The sequence below is a fragment of the Rhineura floridana genome, chromosome 19, assembly GCF_030035675.1.
Source record: "Rhineura floridana isolate rRhiFlo1 chromosome 19, rRhiFlo1.hap2, whole genome shotgun sequence".
In the NCBI taxonomy this organism is placed as follows: Eukaryota; Metazoa; Chordata; class Lepidosauria; order Squamata; family Rhineuridae; genus Rhineura; species Rhineura floridana.
Window position 1 is genome coordinate 24,730,240 of NC_084498.1, and position 17,398 is coordinate 24,747,637.

The window sequence follows — 17,398 nt, forward strand, 5'->3', positions numbered from 1 at the left end:
CCAGAAACTTCACCAGCACACCTGAGTTCTGCAGCAGACAAATGGTCATGGAAAGGGTTCACTGAAGATCAATTACTTTAAAAAAACACGCTGCTGGATTTGTACAGCAATACTATTTCCAGATTTTAAGTTAATGCGATACTGACGTTAATTTTAAAACTCAGTTGCCAGTGTGTCTTACCATAGGGTATGTACAATTCCCTCTATTTCTGATGCTCAGGCCACTAGTGGCTGGTGCCCTTTGGAACTGGCGGGGCGGAAGGCAGGGAGCCCAACAGTAGGCGGAGCCAGAGCCAATGGGGGCGGAGCCAACTCATTCTAGTTTTGTCTCCTGTCCTCCTCCTCCCTGCTCAATTCTATACGGAGACTATGGAGGAGGAAGCTATCTGCCAGAGCCACCCCCGGACTTGATGGAAGTAAGAAGGCAGGCAGGTGGTGGTGGCTTAGGCAGACTGAAGTTAGTGGGGCACTACTCCGCTAGGCCTATTAGACCAGCCTCCTCTGGTTCAGCCTGTAAGCGCCATTGTTTATGTAGTCAACCCAGCACTACCAATGCACAAGAGGGAGGTATCACCAAGGTTTAGGAGAACCCCAAACTCTGCAGCAGCACAAGCATTGTTAAGAAAAAATAAACCCTAAGAGAGGGAGCCCTGCCCCCCCCCTCAAAGCACCCCAGCGAGTGGCCACAGGATGCTAACTGGCAGGTTTGTGAGTTTGTTTTGGTTTGTTTTGAGGAGGGCATGCAAAACTGGTGGGAAGACAGAATGGGATGGAGAAGCCGGGATAATTAACAGGACCACTCTACGCTGCAGCATTTTGTTGCAGCGGCTCAATTGTTAAGACTCTATTATTTATTAAACCTCACTGAATATATATATATAAAAACATAATTGCACTAGAAAAGAGTATTTAAAATGTTGCTATCAATATTTATATAATGTGTCTGTTTAACATATTTGTAAAAGTTAATTTAATTGCTCATTGCTGTCCTGCAGGTGGGATAGCTCTTGTTTTCTCAGGTTTATTTATTTTTGCAGAATGGATGAAATAATTAACATATATCCATGTAATTAAAAATATCCAGCCTCAGTTGTATGAACTAGTTTTTTTTAATACAACAACACTGGCCTTGGTTTGTGACTTTGTGGAATAATAATGTTTCATCTGCACTGATCTTTTCTGTCATCAATATAATTCTTGTGGGGTTTTTTTTGTATTTTCATAACATAAATAACCTTATGATATACTTTCCGACATTCATTTTTGCTTAATGCATCAGCCACCTTGGAGGCCTGATGTAAGACAGGAAGGTGAAGTATAAATATTTCAAACAAGCAAGCATATTAAATAAAAAATAAATAAAATTTACCCTCAGCAACGGCTCAGTTCTTACAGCCTAATATCCAGTGTCAAAAGACTGGCTGCTTGTTTTCAATCAAAATGTGAAATACACAATTACATAGGAAGCTGTTGTATACCGAGTCAGACCATTGGTCCATTTAGTTCAGTATTATCAACCCTGACTGGCAGCAGTGGCTCTCCAGGGTTTCAGGCAGGGAGTCTCTCCCAGCCGTACTAGGAGATGCCATTGGGGACTGAACTAAGGGCCTTCTGTATGTAAGGCAGATGCTCTATCATGCTGAGCTACAGCCCTTTACTGTACTGAGTCATACCATTGGTCCATCTAGCACAGCACTGCCTAAACTGACTGGCAGCAGCTCTCCAGGAATTCACATGGGGGGGTCTCTCCTAGCCGTATCAGGAGATGCCATTGGAAAATGAACCTGGGCAGCTGTGTGGAACTTGTGGGAAAAGATGGAGGTGCGGCTCTGCAGAAGGGCCACAGCTCTGCAGCAATTTTGTTCATCAGTTCCTCTCACTTCTGAGATTTCACACCAGGCGTTGCCTACACACTTTCAACCATCTCATGCACTTACTCATAAGGGCTAGAAACTTGCTTTATCTAAAAAAGGAGAAATAAAGGTGAATTTGTAGGAAACTAAATTCTGTGGCCAAAACCACATTCTGTGTTTTCTCCCTGCGCTTCTGTGGAATAACAGCGTGCAGCCATTTCAATGGGTGACCGCAAGAAGAACTGAAGAGTGTGGAGAAGCTAGAAGCAAGACCCCTGAGCCTTTTCTAACGGCACTTTAAAAAGGGATTCCCCGGGACAAGTTGCGCCCAGAATATGGACTGCACATGTGAATGGATTTATTTAGAGCAGTTGAACCCCCCCAAAAAGCTTCCCATTGTTGCTTATATACAATCAAGTAAAACAAGACACTAGGATAGGATTATGTTAATGGGGATCTTGAGACCTGGGGGCCAAATGTGGCCCTTGTGAGTCTCCCCTGTCCACATGCCCTCCTGGTCATGCTTCGCAACCTCCTGGAGTGTTTATCCCTGGCTGAAATGTGCCCTGGAACTATGATGATGGCTCTTGCCTGCCGGGATGGACAACAGGGAGGGACGGTGTGTGTGTGGGGGTTGCACACAAGGTTGTGGGTGGAAAATGTTCCCCACCCTTGGTCAAAATGCTGGCAATGAGAGAGTCAGTGAAGGGAAGTATGTAACAAATTCAAGGGAAATGGGAGACATGCTCCAGGCAAAGGGAACAAGGGAACAGTCTGAGCCAGCCTCCCAACATGTTGCACTACAACTCCCCTGTGCGGGCTTAGCCTGATGGGAGTTGTAGTCCAAATCATCTGGAGGGCACCAGGTTGGGGAAAGCTGTCTGAATTGACATTGCTGCCTCAGTAGTCTTCTTGGTTGGGTCCAGAGAAGATCTGTTCAGATGAAATAGACGTGTCCTGCTATAACTTTGCCTTTCTCAATTTTCCGTTACGTTTGGAAACTTTTGGTGGTCTCACAGCCATATCTCTCTGGTTCAGGCTCTCTCAGACTCGATCTGCTGCTATGTCACAATTGCATTTGCTGAAATGTCTCTCTCCCTGATTTCCAAACCGTCCCCCCTTACTTGCAGTGAAGGGAGGTGAGAGGTGAGCGCTGCTCCTCTTACGGAATGCAGCAGCAGTGGAAACGGTTGCCAGATCCTCTGGGTGATCAGAGATCCAGTCGGATGCCCTGCTGTGCAGAGCAAAGCCTATCAATTCAGGTATGTCGCATATCGTGACGGTTGCCCTGATCCGATAAAGATATGGAGGAGGAAGAGGAGGCCACTAGTCATGATGGCTATGTTCTGCCTCCACGGTCGGAGGCAGGATGACTCTGAATGCCAGTTGCTAGGAATCACAAGCAGGGTGAGAGTGCTCTTGCGCTCAGGTCCTGCTTGTGGGATCCCTGTTGGGGCACCTGCTTGGCCACTGTGAGAACAGGCTGATGGACTAGATGGGCCACTGGCCTGATCCAGCAGGACTCTTGTTATGGTCATGTATCATGGAATAGGAAAAGTTCAGAAAGGGACAGAGAAGAGGGCCACTCAAAATAACTGCAAGGCTCAGGTGCCCACGAACACCAGTTGCCATACCTGTATCAAATCGCATGCGATTGTTTGGTTCCCAGAGTAATCCCCAGTTAAATTGTGCTACACACTGGAAGGCAACTGCATGCGCTAAGCAGTGCATTGCAAATCGACAGGTTGCTTGGCTGCTGTTGCTTTTCCTGTATGCTTGTCCTGTGTTAAAAGCATTGCTGTAATTATAGTTTAGCGGTGTTATGCCTGTTAGCTGACTTTCTGCCTCAGGATGGACTTTCGATATTTTGTCAGTGGCTGAGGAGATGGTTTCTACATCGCAGACCCTCATAATTGGATACTGGAGAAAGTGATTGCCCTCACCTAGCTGAAGGGAGGGGTTAGATGTAAGAGAGGTGTGTGTGTGTGTGTGTGTGTGTGAGAGAGAGAGAGAGAGAGAGAGAGAGAGAGAGAGCAGTGTTTCAGGAGTTGGCTGATGGGATCTTGAAGACAGCAGTCTCTCTCTCTCTCTTGGAATGGGGTGGGGTGGGGGGAGAGGGAGGATGTTGACAGGAATTTAAAATTATGTATAATGTCCATTCCTTCTGCAGGAGATAAAAAGCTGCATACAAACCATACGTTTAGTGATTGGAATGTGGGATTAGGACCTGGGAAAGCAGGGTTCAAATCTTCACTCACTTGGTGACTTTGGGCCAGTTACTGTCTCTCAGCCTAGCCCACCTCACAGTGTTGTTGGGAGGATTTATTTCCCCCCAAAGAATCCTGGGAACAGAGTTCCAATTCCCAGCACCCTTAGCAAAGGGCCGTTCCTAGGATTCTTTGGGGGAAGTCATCTGCTTTAAATGTACGGTGTGCGTGCAGCCGAATACTTCAGTGTCCACTTTCAAACTCATCTTCTCAATAAGCCCAGGAGTTCCTTCCATTTCTGTCATGACAGCAGGGTTCCACCAGTCCTGCCTTGTGTGAGAAACTCATTCTGCCCCCAGGGTAAGTTTCACTCAAATTTGCAAATGAAATGGCCTGATCACTTCCCTCAGGGCAAAAAAAGAAAGAAAAAGGTCTGCCCACAGAATGAGGTGATGTGGAACAGGAGTGGGCGGTATGGACTAGCTACAAAAAGTGAAAGTGAAGTTGTGAGAAGTGGCCCATTAGCAATAACCAGAGAATTGCCTGCATTCCCCTAAAGCAGGGATGGCCAGATGGAACCGTTGTGGGATCTTACTAGAACCCTTGAGATCCATCCACCAACTCAAGCCAAGTGTGAAAGAATTGTGGAGGGGGAAATATAGACAGCTATGGCTCCATCTGCAACAAGAAATGAGCAATTCCAGACTGGTGTTATTTTCAGGTGGCATCACCCCAGCCGATGTGTAATTAAAGGTGATTCAGAGCTCTTGCGCAACAAACCCGCTTTCCCCCCCAATCAGACTTTTTTGCAATAAAGAAAGTGACAGGAAAATGCAAACTGGATTCACAAGTGCTTGAGGCGACAAAACCTCCCCACAAGCAAATCAGAATTGATGCTCCATAAATAGCCAGTGTTGTCTAACCTCCTCACAAACGTTGTGCAGAAGCAACAGGTTGAATGCTCAATAAATAGGTCGCTTCCAAGCGGCTGTAAGTTAAAAGTCCTGGCAGCTTCCTATAGGATGAAGAAAAAAAGGGTTAGGTTTTTTAAACATTATGGTTATTTTTCCAATTCATCCAGAATTTATCCAGAAATACCCCACAGAGGTGTGACTGGCAACAAGTACAGTTTTAGGAGACTGCTGAACACGCACCTCTTTAGCCTGGCCTTGGACACCAGAGATGTATATTTTTAGGATTCACACTATTTTGTGATTTTAGGTTGTTTTTAATTGTTTTTAATGCTGTTTTTTAAAATTGTTGTAACCTGCCCTGTGACCTTGGGATGAAGGGAAGGTAAAAGGTAAAGGTGTCCCTGCACTTGTAGTGCGAGTCGTTTCTGACTCTTAGGGTAACGTCTTGCGACATTTACAAGGCAGACCGTATATATGGGGTGGGATTGCCAGTTCCGTCCCTGGCCTTTCTTTACCCCCCAGCGTATGCCGGGTACTCATTTTACCGACCACGGATGGATGGAAGGCTAAGTGGACCTAGACCGCTTTTACCGGAGATTCGACTTCCTCCTCCCGTTGGAATCGAACTCCGGCCGCGAGCAGAGCTTCGGCTGCGTTACCGCCACTTACCACTCTGCGCCACGGAGGGCCTGTGAAGGGAAGGTAGTTAATGTTAATAATAAATAAATAAGAAGCAAGAGTTTTATATTTGTTTTCTTTTGGCTAGAAACCCCCCCCTCAAAAGCTTTCTACCATGCTCTGGCCTATGAACATCCTTTTGCTTATTATTACTTTTATTATGGCTAAGTTACATTCATTAACTTCAATGGGTCTACTCTGAGTAGGAATTAATTGACTACAGCCTATTATTATTATTACTTACCTGCCTTTCACCATGAGGTTCCCCGGGTGGGTTACGACAGTTTAAAAATACAATATTAGAACCAGTTACAACATTTTTTCCCAGCATGCCGTATGCAGACACTCCTAAGAAAAGCAGATGTGTTCAGGACTGTGAACAAAAGAACACCAGAAGGGCCCTGCAGGATCAGGCTAGTGCCCCAATTAGTCCAGTATCACAGTGGCCAACCAGATGCCTGCATGGGAAGCCTGCAAGGAGTACCTGAGTGCAATAGCCCTTTCCCCTCCTGTGGTTTCCAGCAACTAGTATTCAGAAGAATGCTGCCTTTGACAGTGGAGGTAGAACACAAGACAGTGGAGGCAGGACGTAGCTATGGGCCTGCTGCAATCTTTGGGGCTGCAATGGTGGCAGGTGAACCAGAGCCTCTCTGAGTGGAAAAGTCCCTAAGGCATCCACTGTCTGGTCATGAGATCAAAGACAGTCAGTTGTTCCCCTCGCCACGGCCCCTGGGCACAGCCCAGGACAGCCAGGAGAGCAAGAATCAGCTGGATCTGTGAGTCAGTCTCTCTAAGAAGTCTTTACTCTTGAGAGGCAGCTGCTTGCAGGGGATGTGAGCTTTGCTCCCTCTGAGTCCAGAAGCTCCCTTCTGACCTATAGCCCCCCCCAAACTGGCACAGGACAGCCTAACCCCATGGATTGCCCTTACCCTGCTGACTCAGCAACTTCGATGAGGCCAGCTGTTCCCAAAAGGGAATTCTAAAGAAGGCCTTGGGCCAGAAAAAAAAGGGTTGCTTTGCTTTGAAGCTCCCCACATTCACCTTGTTGGGGTGCCTTCCTTCGTAACAGCCGGGCAGCAGAGCCAATTTGCAGAGCGTGGATTGGAGTTCCATCCGGTGTGCCCTCTATTTTGTTGACAATCCAAGCTCCTTCCAAAGAGAACGTTGGAGACAGCCATCGAGATAATGTTTCTCTGCTAGCCAGCAAGAGACTGGAGGGTGGAAGTGTGGAATAGTCCAGTCGTTGTGGTCTTTGGGATGCAAAATACAAAAGACGCAAAACAGGTACAGTGAGATCTTTTACTGGTCTTACATTTTATTTTTTGCCATTAGTGGTGGTGGGGTTAAGAATGTGCAAGCTTTTGCATTATGCAGGCGCCCATGCCGTGTATCAGGATCTCTTTGTGACCTGCAGGCTTGTGTGATCTTAGTAAGATTTGTTTTTTTCCCCAACACGTCCAATCCCCAAGGTAGGCATGGGAATTTCCCCCTATGGTATATATTCCACATAAGTGGCATCTCTCACTGAATAGAAAGGGGACCCTGGGAGGAATGCGAATTCATTTTCCTAGGGCACTTCTCATGCAAGAGGACGGGGAGGGGGGGAGGAATGTTACGTCAACATCCCAGAAACCCAAAAGCCTGCATAATGCTAATGCCAAAAGCAACATCCAATAGGTGTTATCCTGCCCATTTGGGGGAGGACCATAGCTCAGTGGCAGAGCATCTGCCTCGCATGCAGATGGTCACTGGTTCAATCCCCAGTGGCATCTCTAAGGTAGGGCTGGGAGAAACCCCTGCCTGAAACCCTGGAAAGAGGCTGCCAGTCAGTGTGGACGATACTGAGCTAGATGGGCCAATGGTCTGACTCAGCATTAGGCAGATTCCTATATCAGTTTTTGTCAGAATTTTATCAGTCTTGGAAAACAAGGGTCAAGTTTAAGGTTCTGGTTTTGGTGTACAAAGCCCTACAGAGCTTGGGACCAGGATACCTGAAAGACCATCTTGCCCCTTATGTACCCAGCAGATCACTACGCTCTGCAAGTGAGGGCCTGCTGCAGATACCATCTTATCAGGAGGTCCGTTCCCCACAACATAGGAAGCGGACCTTTAGTGTAGTGGCACTGACCCTTTGGAATCCCCTCCCCTGAAATATTAGACGGGCACCATCTGTTATCTTTTCGGTGCCTTTCACTTCCAACAAGCCTTTTACATAGGGACCTTATCCCAGTCTGCGTTTGTGTTGGAACTGCTTTTTAAGATGGCTTTTAAAAGCTTTTTGAACATGATGTTTTTAAAGATGTTTTGTTTTAATATGTTTTAAAGTTTTTGTTTTTAAGATGTTTTAAAGTCCGTTTAGTATTTTTGTTTGCTGCCTTCGGCTGCTTCTGGGAGGAAGGGCAGGATATTATTAACAACAACAACAACAACAACAACAAACAGCCTGGAAATCTTTACTTTGAACTGAAGATATCAGACCAGTTATTGTATTACGTTTATTCAGATTCAGATTGTTATTGACAATATTAATATAATTATTAGTCATATTGTTATTATTATCAATAATAATATTGTGGCATCAGTTTACTTTCTTGGATCTCTGGGTGTAAAAGGTATGGAAAAAGAAGGGGCTCTGCCCCAAGGAATTTGGACTCAAACTGTCAACAGTATTATGGGGTGAGACTTCAAATAGAGGGGGCCTCTAGTAAAGTGCCACCTAGTGGGGTCTCCCTAACATCAGTGCCCTCCTGAGAAAACAATGACAGCCCCACGGTGGCCTTACTGGTGCTGGGCAACTGTGCTGTGATTTACGGGAGTGTCCGCCATTCTGAATTTCCCACAATGCTTAGATGCACTTGTGTGTGCCGTTGGGTCTGCTTTTGAGCATTTCTATTCGGTCCTTCTGGTGTAAATACATCACTCTGGCAGGCTCGCAACGTATAAAAATTACAATTTCATGAAAACTGTACAAAAGAAAGACAGAAAGGGTCAGCCAAAGTAAATACAACGCCTTTTTAAAATAAAACATGAAACTTGATGAGCCTTGTAAAAGAAAAGTCTTTTGGGAATGAAAAGTTCTTCAATAACCTTCAAATAATTAAATTAAGTTAAATTAAAATTGAGAGAGGGGATCAACTGTACTTCACGGGACAAGGTGTTCCATAACATGGGTGCAGCCACTAAGAAGACCCTCTCTCTTTCCCACCCAGCCATCTGTCCACCCTAGGTGGGACACAGAGAAGGTAAACTCTTTCTGAATCTTCAGGACCAGGAAGGACAGCCCGGGAGGAGACGGTCCCCAATGTATCCTGGACCTAAGCCATTTAGGGCTTTAAAATTAATCACCAACACTTTGAATCGAGTGTGGAAGCAAATTGGTAACTGGTGCAGCTGTCGCAGCTTCCAAGGCCCATTGCAGCTGCTGCTTGAAAACTTCAGCCAGAGGACAGGGAAGGCCCAGCAACGAGGACAGCAGGGGTTGCCACAGGCCGCAGCATGTATTCAGGTTTTGTTTCTCGTCCATAGTTTTTATCAGAGGCCAGAAAATCTTCTAAGATTCTAAGTCAGGGGTAGCCAACATGGTGCCCTTCAGATGTTGTTGGACTCCGACTCCCATCGTCCCTGGGCCCTGGCCATGCTCGAAGCCCTGGAATTCTCTGAAGCAGCCTGTCCTGTTTGGCTCAGGCTTTGTCTGAATGAAATGCACACCTCTAAATATAGATAGTGTTGTTTGGACAGGAGAGAGTTAATGATTCCAGAAGAACTTGCCTTCTTGATGGTCTTGGTAAAGTTGCAAAGAACCTTTTTTGTTGTGTAAATGCCTGGTTGAATGGCCAGGAATTACCTGAAAGGCATGCCTGTGTTCCCCCACTGCTCACTAGATGATGTAATCGTCTTAGTCTGTGTCTAAACAGAAAGAATAGACTGCCGTTTCCAAGGGGGACACAGACCAAGACAGAGACACACAGAGAGAGCTAAGATTGGGTTCTGGAAGCTAAGAGCAGTTTGCAGTTCAGGCTGTCTTCCTCCAGAGATCTGATATGAGCCAATGGATTTGGCTGTCTGTTGGGGTACTTAAGCTGAGCCTCCACCTATGCTCAACCTGTATATTTGTAAATAGACTCAAGTATTACAAAATGCCAGAAGGCTCCAGTGAAGTCCTTTCCAAAGAAAAACTACATCTGGGTGAATACTGCACCCTTCAAACTTATCACCACTTGAAGAAAAAGGGCAAGCATAACACTATAGGTGATTTATCACTCACAACTCAGCTCTCCAAACCAAAATGCTTCCTGAACAAAGTTCACTTCTATCTAGTTTTGCAGGTCAAATGTTGTAATTATTGGCAGCCACCAGGGGGTGATAAAGTTCTCGTTTTCTATGTCTTACACTTCCACCCACTCAAATTCCTCCACTGTCTTTGGGTTTTTTCCCCTCTTTTGCTTTGATAATTACCAAATGAGGCCATGCGTGGAGGCGTTTCTACCTTTGTCAGCCCAGCCTCTCGGAAATGCCAAAGAAAGTGTTTTTTCCAGGAGAATCACTGCAAAAGTGAAAGTCCCCCATAGGGGGAGGAGGGGGGAGCCTATGATGTCAAACTTGTAGTCTGACAACTCTTTTCCTTACTATGACTCGTAACATGATTGTGTCCCTCTCCCTCCCTTTCCCTTACTAAAAACAAGAGCTTATTTTTTAATGGTGTTATTTTATCAGCCCACTTAATTTGCATAAAACAATTCCAAAATGAGGCATACTCTTGAGGGGGGGGAGAGGTTGGGGAGGGACCAGAGAAACCACAGATGTAATGACCTCAACATAACGAAGAGTTCTTAGGAAGACTTTCCACTCCACTCTCAATGAAATCTCCCTCCCCCTTTCTTACAACACAGGCTCACCGGTAGATATAAAACCAGTGGCATCCCCCAGTCTAGGCACCACTCTCTGAATGAGCACTCCTGTCAACGGCCATCTCTCTTACGTCACCCCGAGATGCAGTTTACAATGAAATCCATCATTGCAGGTAAAACAGTCTTCCTCCAGTTTGGATTATTTCTCTTTGTTTTGCTTGTTTTTAAAAGTTCATTGGTGACCACTGTCAGTGCGCTCTGCACTCTGCCGTCCAAAGTACAACCCTGATTGAACTTTGCTCTCCATCCCTCCTTTTCCTAGTGTGAGCATCTCTGAACATTTGGGCAGCATTAGAAGGAGAACATCCTGGGGGGGGGGGGTTGTTTGGTTTTTTGCATACTTGTGCTAAACTTCTGGGCAGCTAAGAAAAGGACTTCTGAAAGTTTTTCTGTTTTTTCTGCCTGCTGGGGAGAATCTAGAATAGTTGAATTAAACTTTTTTTTTAAGGGTGTAAAGAAGGGAAACGCTACCCTGTGGGTTTAGCCAGTTTTGCTTTTAGATTGTAGTCAACCCATCACATTGAGGAACCCAACTCAGAATAAAGAGATGTGCGCTACCCTGTCAGGGTTTGGGGCCTCTCTAAGGAATTATCCAGTTCTTGGATTTTGTTTCCTTTCCCACTTTATAGGCTCCTTCCTCTCTGATTAGGCTTATCTAAATTAGTGTTACAGAGCATTTCCTTCTTCACTGGACTTTCCTAAACTGTGCTATTAGTAATTAGGATAAGCAACATAAGCTTTGCAAGAGCTCAGCTGCTGGGGTGAGAGCTTTTTGCCAGAGCTTCTCAGCATGTGAAATTAATGCAAAATAATAATGTAAGCTAATAGTCCAACCCATATAACCATTTTTGTTTTAAAAAAGCAAAACCTCAGAGTCCTCTGGCAATTAGGATAAGTAAGATAAGCTTTGCAAGAGGTCAGGTGCTAGAGAGATGAAGAGCTTCTAGCTAGAGCCCCTCAGATGGTAGATTACGGTAAGTTAATGATACAACCAAGATAAGCTTTATAAAAAATAAACCCCAAACCTCAAAGTCCTCTGGCACCTTTAAAAGAAAACTAACACATTTAATATAGTTTGTGTGTTTTCTAAGACTGTTACATCATATACATGAATTCACCAGCACATGATGTGGTAATGGCCACAATTAGGAATGGGGATACAATTCAGTTTGGTTTGCATTTTTATGTGAAACTACCTAATCTGCACTTCCCGAAACAAATCGCAAACTGAAACACAGCTAATTTTCAAAATGTGCACTTCTCCAAATGTTGTGATGCATTTCTGCAGCCAAAAATGGAGCACAATTACATGTATATTAGAGGAAAGTGTGCTTTAAAATGCACATATTAGTGAAAACAGCATACAAAAAGTTTGCTGTTCGACTCAGAGTCGAGGCGACCCGTGAAATTAATGGGCATGAGTAACTTAGATTCATTTATCTCAATGGGTTTACTCTGATTAGAACGTAGTTGAATACAAGACACTATATTAGGCAAAACTGAATACAAAAATGTGTATTAATAGTTCAATAATTCAGAAAATGATGTGGAAATGTGACAAACTTAAGACTGGAGAAATGAGAAAACCCAAAACTGACAGATGTGTCCCTCCGTAGCCACAAGATAAGATGTATTTTAAAAAGGGGTAGACAGCCTATGGCTTCTGTCCATTATTGATTAACAGAACTAAACCTCTAAATCATATCTGCCTGGGGAACGACAGCAGGTGAAGCCCATTGGCATCCATCCAGATGCTTTTGGAATATTGGACCTTGACATCGCCCAGCAAATGAACGCTTTATGTCCTCAATGAAGTGCCTTGGGAATTTGATATCTGGTGTGATTCCCTTTGGACAGTGTGTCTGATGCTTGGGGAGCATTGATGAATGTATAGCACAGGACAGATCACTGCTAACGAGAAGCGTTGCTGTTCTTAGCTATGTTATCAGCTGAGTTTGAGCCAGGGATGGCTACACCATACACTCCTATTTCCCTTATTGAATAACCTCCATTTTAGCCGTGATTTCAACAGCAACGCCTCCTGCTCCTGGAGCAAGGGCACACTCCTGGAGCACACCTTGCTCTGAGCAAAGGAAGAACTGGGAGGTCACTGACAGCTCCCGGTTGCTCCTTTGAAGCCACGTCTGTACCTGCCCCACACCTGACACCAGGTGAGAGCCATGTGAGTGTGGTTTGGGGAAACTGGGCTCACGGGCCAAATGGGGACCCCTGGCGGGCCAGCTTTGGCCCGCGGATCAGAGGGTTCCCAATGCCAGCCTCAGTCAGAACTTTTGGAATATGGCCAAATGCAGCCTGTGATCCAGGCACAAGCCCCTCGTCTCATGTCTCTGAAGGTCGGCAACCCTCAGGCCTTATGCAGCCCTGCACCATGCATCTTTGCCTCGCCACAGTGCCCGCCCTTGGCACGTTACGGCTTGTGCTGAACCTTCTCTTCCTGCCGCCTCGGCTGGGCCCAGCTGGCTGGCGGCAGCCTCTGCAAGCCCCTCCTCCTGGAGTGCCCTGCTCCCCATTGCCCTCCTTTTCCAACCGTCCTTCCTCCTGCACACCCTGCTTCACCCACTTCCTCTTCCCTGCTGCTCCTCCTCTGTGTGTTGGGCTAACCCCCTCTGTCTTGTACCCTGAAGCGCTCCTCAGCTCAGGATGCAGCTCAGAGGGAGAGCTCCTGTCTTGCATGCAGAAGGTTCCAGGTTCAGTTCCCAGCATCTCTAGGTAAAGAAGGGAGCGTTCCCTGACCCTGTCTGGAATCCTGGAGAGCCACTGCCAGTCAGAGTAGGCAATACTGAGCTAGATAGACCAAGCTTCCAAAGTTTTTATGGTCCACTCTCAGTAAACCCCTTACTGTCCTCATTGGTCCCACAAGGCTGAACCCAGCACGCCTTTCCAAGTCTCCCCCCCCGCCTTTTGAAAACATCCCTTCCAGATGCTGGTCATCCACATGCTATCATTGATTGTTTAAGGCATGAAGCCTGTGCATGAAACACCAACCAATAGCTCAGGACAAGGATGGAGGGACCTGGGGCCCTCCAGAAGTTGCTAGGCCCCAGCTCTCATCACCCCTGATCCTTGGCCATGCTAGCTGGGCCTGATGGAGCCTGAAAACTTGTGGAGGGCCACAGTCTTCTTGCAGACTCCTGGAAAAAACCCTGGAAGGCCACTGCCAGTCAGCGCAGACAGACCTGAGCTAGATGGTCCAACAATCTGGATCAATATAAGGCAACTTCTTATGTGAAGGGAAGGGCTGTAGCTCAGTGGCAGAGCCTCTGCTATGCACTCAGAAGGTTCCAAAGTTCAATCCCTAGTGTCTCCAAGTAGGGCTGGGAATGCCTGCTGTCTGAGACCTTAAAGAGATGCTGCCAGTTAGTGAAGACAATAGTAAGCTGGATGGACCAATAGACTGACTCAGTATAAGGCAGCTTCCTATGGCCTGTTTGTTTTCCTTTTGTGGAGTACCTGACTGATGCGTACTACTACTACTGACAATAATAATAGTAACTAAAGAGGGAAGAATATTTTCCCGTATTGATGCTCTGATGCTGAACTGGAGACATTCCCAGTAGAAATTGCTTTGCATAATTGACAGTGTTTGGGCTGGCGGTTACAAAAACTGGGAACGTTGCCACTTGGCATGCAAACTCCAAGGGGAATTCTGGTGACGTCGCTGGGCAAGGCTACTTGAATGAACTGATGGCACATGGGAGCTGCAGGTGGCTGAGAAGAGGAGAATGCCCCTGACTATAGTAGGCTGGAAGGGGAGGAGCAAAGAGTTAGAACAACTGGAGGAGGAAGAGTGTAACAAGAGGGCACTTTGCTAGAGATGGAAAGACCTGCCCACTTCGGCTCTCTCATTTTTCCAATATGAAATTCAGTTTTCCACATTTCTGCAGCAATGGGTGGATTTTTAAAAAAAAATCCTTATGAAAACTCTTCAATGTTTTAGTACAAATTTCTCCTAATGAATACATTTTTGTATGCAGTTTTAACTAATCTACACAGTTTTGCAAGCCATTTCTTCTGCTATAATGCATTTTTGTATGTTATTTTCAATAATGTGTATTTGTATGCACATTTCCCCCTAATATATGCATTTTTGTCAACACTGTTTGACTGGAGAACTGCATTGCAAAATTCAGGGAAGTGCACATTTCAAAGGATAACTTTGTTTTGGTTCTCATATTATTTTGGGAAGTGCAAATTTGATAAGATTTGGCTTTAAATGCAAACTTAATCAAATTCCTCCCCCATCTCTCACATTTCCTGCTCTTTTTCAGAAACGATGATCATGAGAATAAAACAGAGGGCTGGGTTCATGCATTAAAGTGCATCTCTCAGACTGTAATGTGTGAATGTGACAATCAGGTGTTTTAAAATAAAATGTAACACACAGGAGACGCTGAAAGAGAGGTTCAATTTGCTGTGGCTCCTTCTTAACGGAATATACCCTGACATTTTGTTAGGTAGGGGAGAGAAATTTGGTTTCATTTGCATACCAGAATCGCACTTTCCCAAAGTGTAGCAAAACACAGCCATCTTTCAAAATTTGCACTCCTCTGAAATTTATGATGCACTTCTTCAACCAAATGGTGTACACAAAAATGCATATATTTCATGTATGGGAAAGTGTGCATTGCACACACCAGTGGAAAATAACATGCAAAAATTCATTAAGGCAGAGGGAAACTGCTTGCCTAAAATGCGTTTATTAGGCAAAATGGACAGTTGACCACGAGTACAGTTCAGTGTTTGAAATGCAACAGAATTCAAGATGAGCAACACATAGGGTTGTATTCCTCTGGATCCTACTCAGAATGGGCCCATTGAAATTAATGGACCTGAGTGAGTCATGGCTGTTAACTTCAGTGGGTCTACTCTGAGTAGAACAAGCACTGAATGCCACCCATAAGCACCCTATTTCTCTTTCTTAACCTGCATGTTTTGTTCTGTGACAGAATGTTTCCCCGCTGGACAGAATGAAACTTAACCCACCCTTTCCTTCTCCTCCTCCTCTTCTTCCAAACAGGAGTTGTCCCTTTGCTGCTGGCCTCACATTGCAGACTGGTATCCGGAAAGCCACTCCTGAGGAACAAGCGTAACCTCGCGTGTGACAGCATGAGACCTTGCGGACACAATGTCTTCAATCTGATCAAGTGCCAGGTGGCCCATCTGAACATATCGGCTCAGGGTCTCTTTGATGCCTACGTAAGTTTTTGATGTAGATCAGGGATGGGGAGCTTCAGGCATGTGGGCCAAATGCAGACTCTCTCCTGGCCACGCCTCTTCTCCCCAGGCCACACCTCTCACCAGCCCTGCTCTGCACCCTCTTTGAGTGTTTTTGCTTGGGTGGAATGCGCCCTTGAACTTCAGTAATGCCTCTTGCTTGCCTGGAGGGAGGATAGAAAGGGGTGCGTGTGTAGAACGTAGCTTGCTGAACAAAGGTAAAATTAACATTTGTAGCCCCACCCACCACTGGCATTTCCCCCCCCCCAAAAGGGAATGCAGTTCTTCAACCAAAAAATGTGTACAAAAATGTGCATTCTAGGGAGAAGTGTACATAAAAATGCATATATGTGTGAAAATAACATATAGCATTATGTATTACATTATATTAGGGAATATGGCTTGATAAAATGTAGATAAGAGGGGAAATGGTATACAAAAATGTGCACATTATTGTTAACATACGGATGAATTTTTATAAGGACTTTTAAAAAATCCCAAATGGATATGGCCGTGTGGCAAATGGAACCCAATGAGAAACTGAAATTGACTGATTTGTTTACCCCTAGAGGAGGGACCCCAAAATTTGCTTCCAATTTGGTTTTAGGTGGAATTTTGCAAAGATGTTTGGCAAACGTTTGCTTTGGCTTTTAATTTGGTCCCCTCTTTCTCTTGAGCAGCTGGAAAGCCAAGGCACCCCATTCACCAAGGCGAACGTGGACTCGTTATGTGTATCAGAAGACACTTTCCCCTCCTTTGTCAACCAGACGAGCAAGGAGAAAGAGATGCTGGTAGCCCTCTACAAGATCTCTGTCTTCTTCAATGCCTCACTGGGCAACATCACTAGAGACCAGAAGAACCGCGACAGCAACCAAAAGGACCTGCTGGAGCGCCTCGGCAAGACCAGCAGCGCGACACGCGGCCTCCTGGCCAACCTCACCTGCTTGCTGTGTTCCAAGTACAAAGTCTCCAACGTGGAGGTCACCTACGGCTCTGACAAAAAGGCGGAGTTTGAGAGGAAGAGGCAGGGGTGCTGGGTGCTCAAAATGTACACCAAGGCCATCGACCATGCTGCTCAGGCTCTGGGAAAATGCCACTAGCTCAGACGAGCTTCTCCAACTCACTTGGCTTTCTCCGCCTTTCTTTGGACCTCCGGCAAGTGATTCATGGAGAGGTGGAGGATTCCAAGGGGCTCAGCTGGTGCCGTCAGTGTGCTAGTCACAGCCAGTCTCCCTTGTGATCCTAAGCTGAGACCACCAGTGTCTCTGGGCTTCAGCGGAGGAACTAGGATCCCTCTCTGCCTTTCAAGGCTTCCGCCAGATTTCAGAACACCTCTTTCAGCGGCAGGCTGATCCCTCCCCCTGCCAACTCTCTCAGCAGCGCCAAAATTACTGAAGGGCAGGGGGGAAGGATCAGCTGCAGCACTGAGAGAAGCAGCGGGCCTGCACACAACTGGACTCGCCGATACGCATTGCGGGCATTGCTTCTTGGTGGGATTCAAATGGTGGCTGTGCCAGCCAATTCAGCCATTGTCAGGGCTTGGTCATTTTTTTTAACAGGGGCCCGAGACCAGGTGCCAGCAGTGGTGGGCTTTCTGAGGGCCC

At 45.9% G+C, this 17,398-nt stretch overlaps 1 protein-coding gene across 1 annotated transcript; it reads left to right on the forward strand.

Moving 5' to 3' along the window:
• Positions 1-11,520: 11,520 nt before the first annotated feature.
• Positions 11,521-16,973, forward strand: LIF (LIF interleukin 6 family cytokine). The gene is made up of 3 exons (XM_061603259.1): positions 11,521-11,533; positions 15,598-15,776; positions 16,475-16,973. The coding sequence occupies exons 1-3, from the start codon at positions 11,521-11,523 to the stop codon at positions 16,892-16,894; spliced, it is 612 nt and encodes a 203-aa protein (XP_061459243.1). The 3' UTR covers positions 16,895-16,973.
• The last annotated feature ends 425 nt before the right edge of the window (positions 16,974-17,398 follow it).

Excerpts from the sequence above, each read along its gene's own strand:
- LIF (XM_061603259.1), top strand. Across the intron at positions 15,777-16,474 it reads AGGGTCTCTTTGATGCCTAC|CTGGAAAGCCAAGGCACCCC; the intron begins GTAAGTTTTTGA and ends TCTCTTGAGCAG.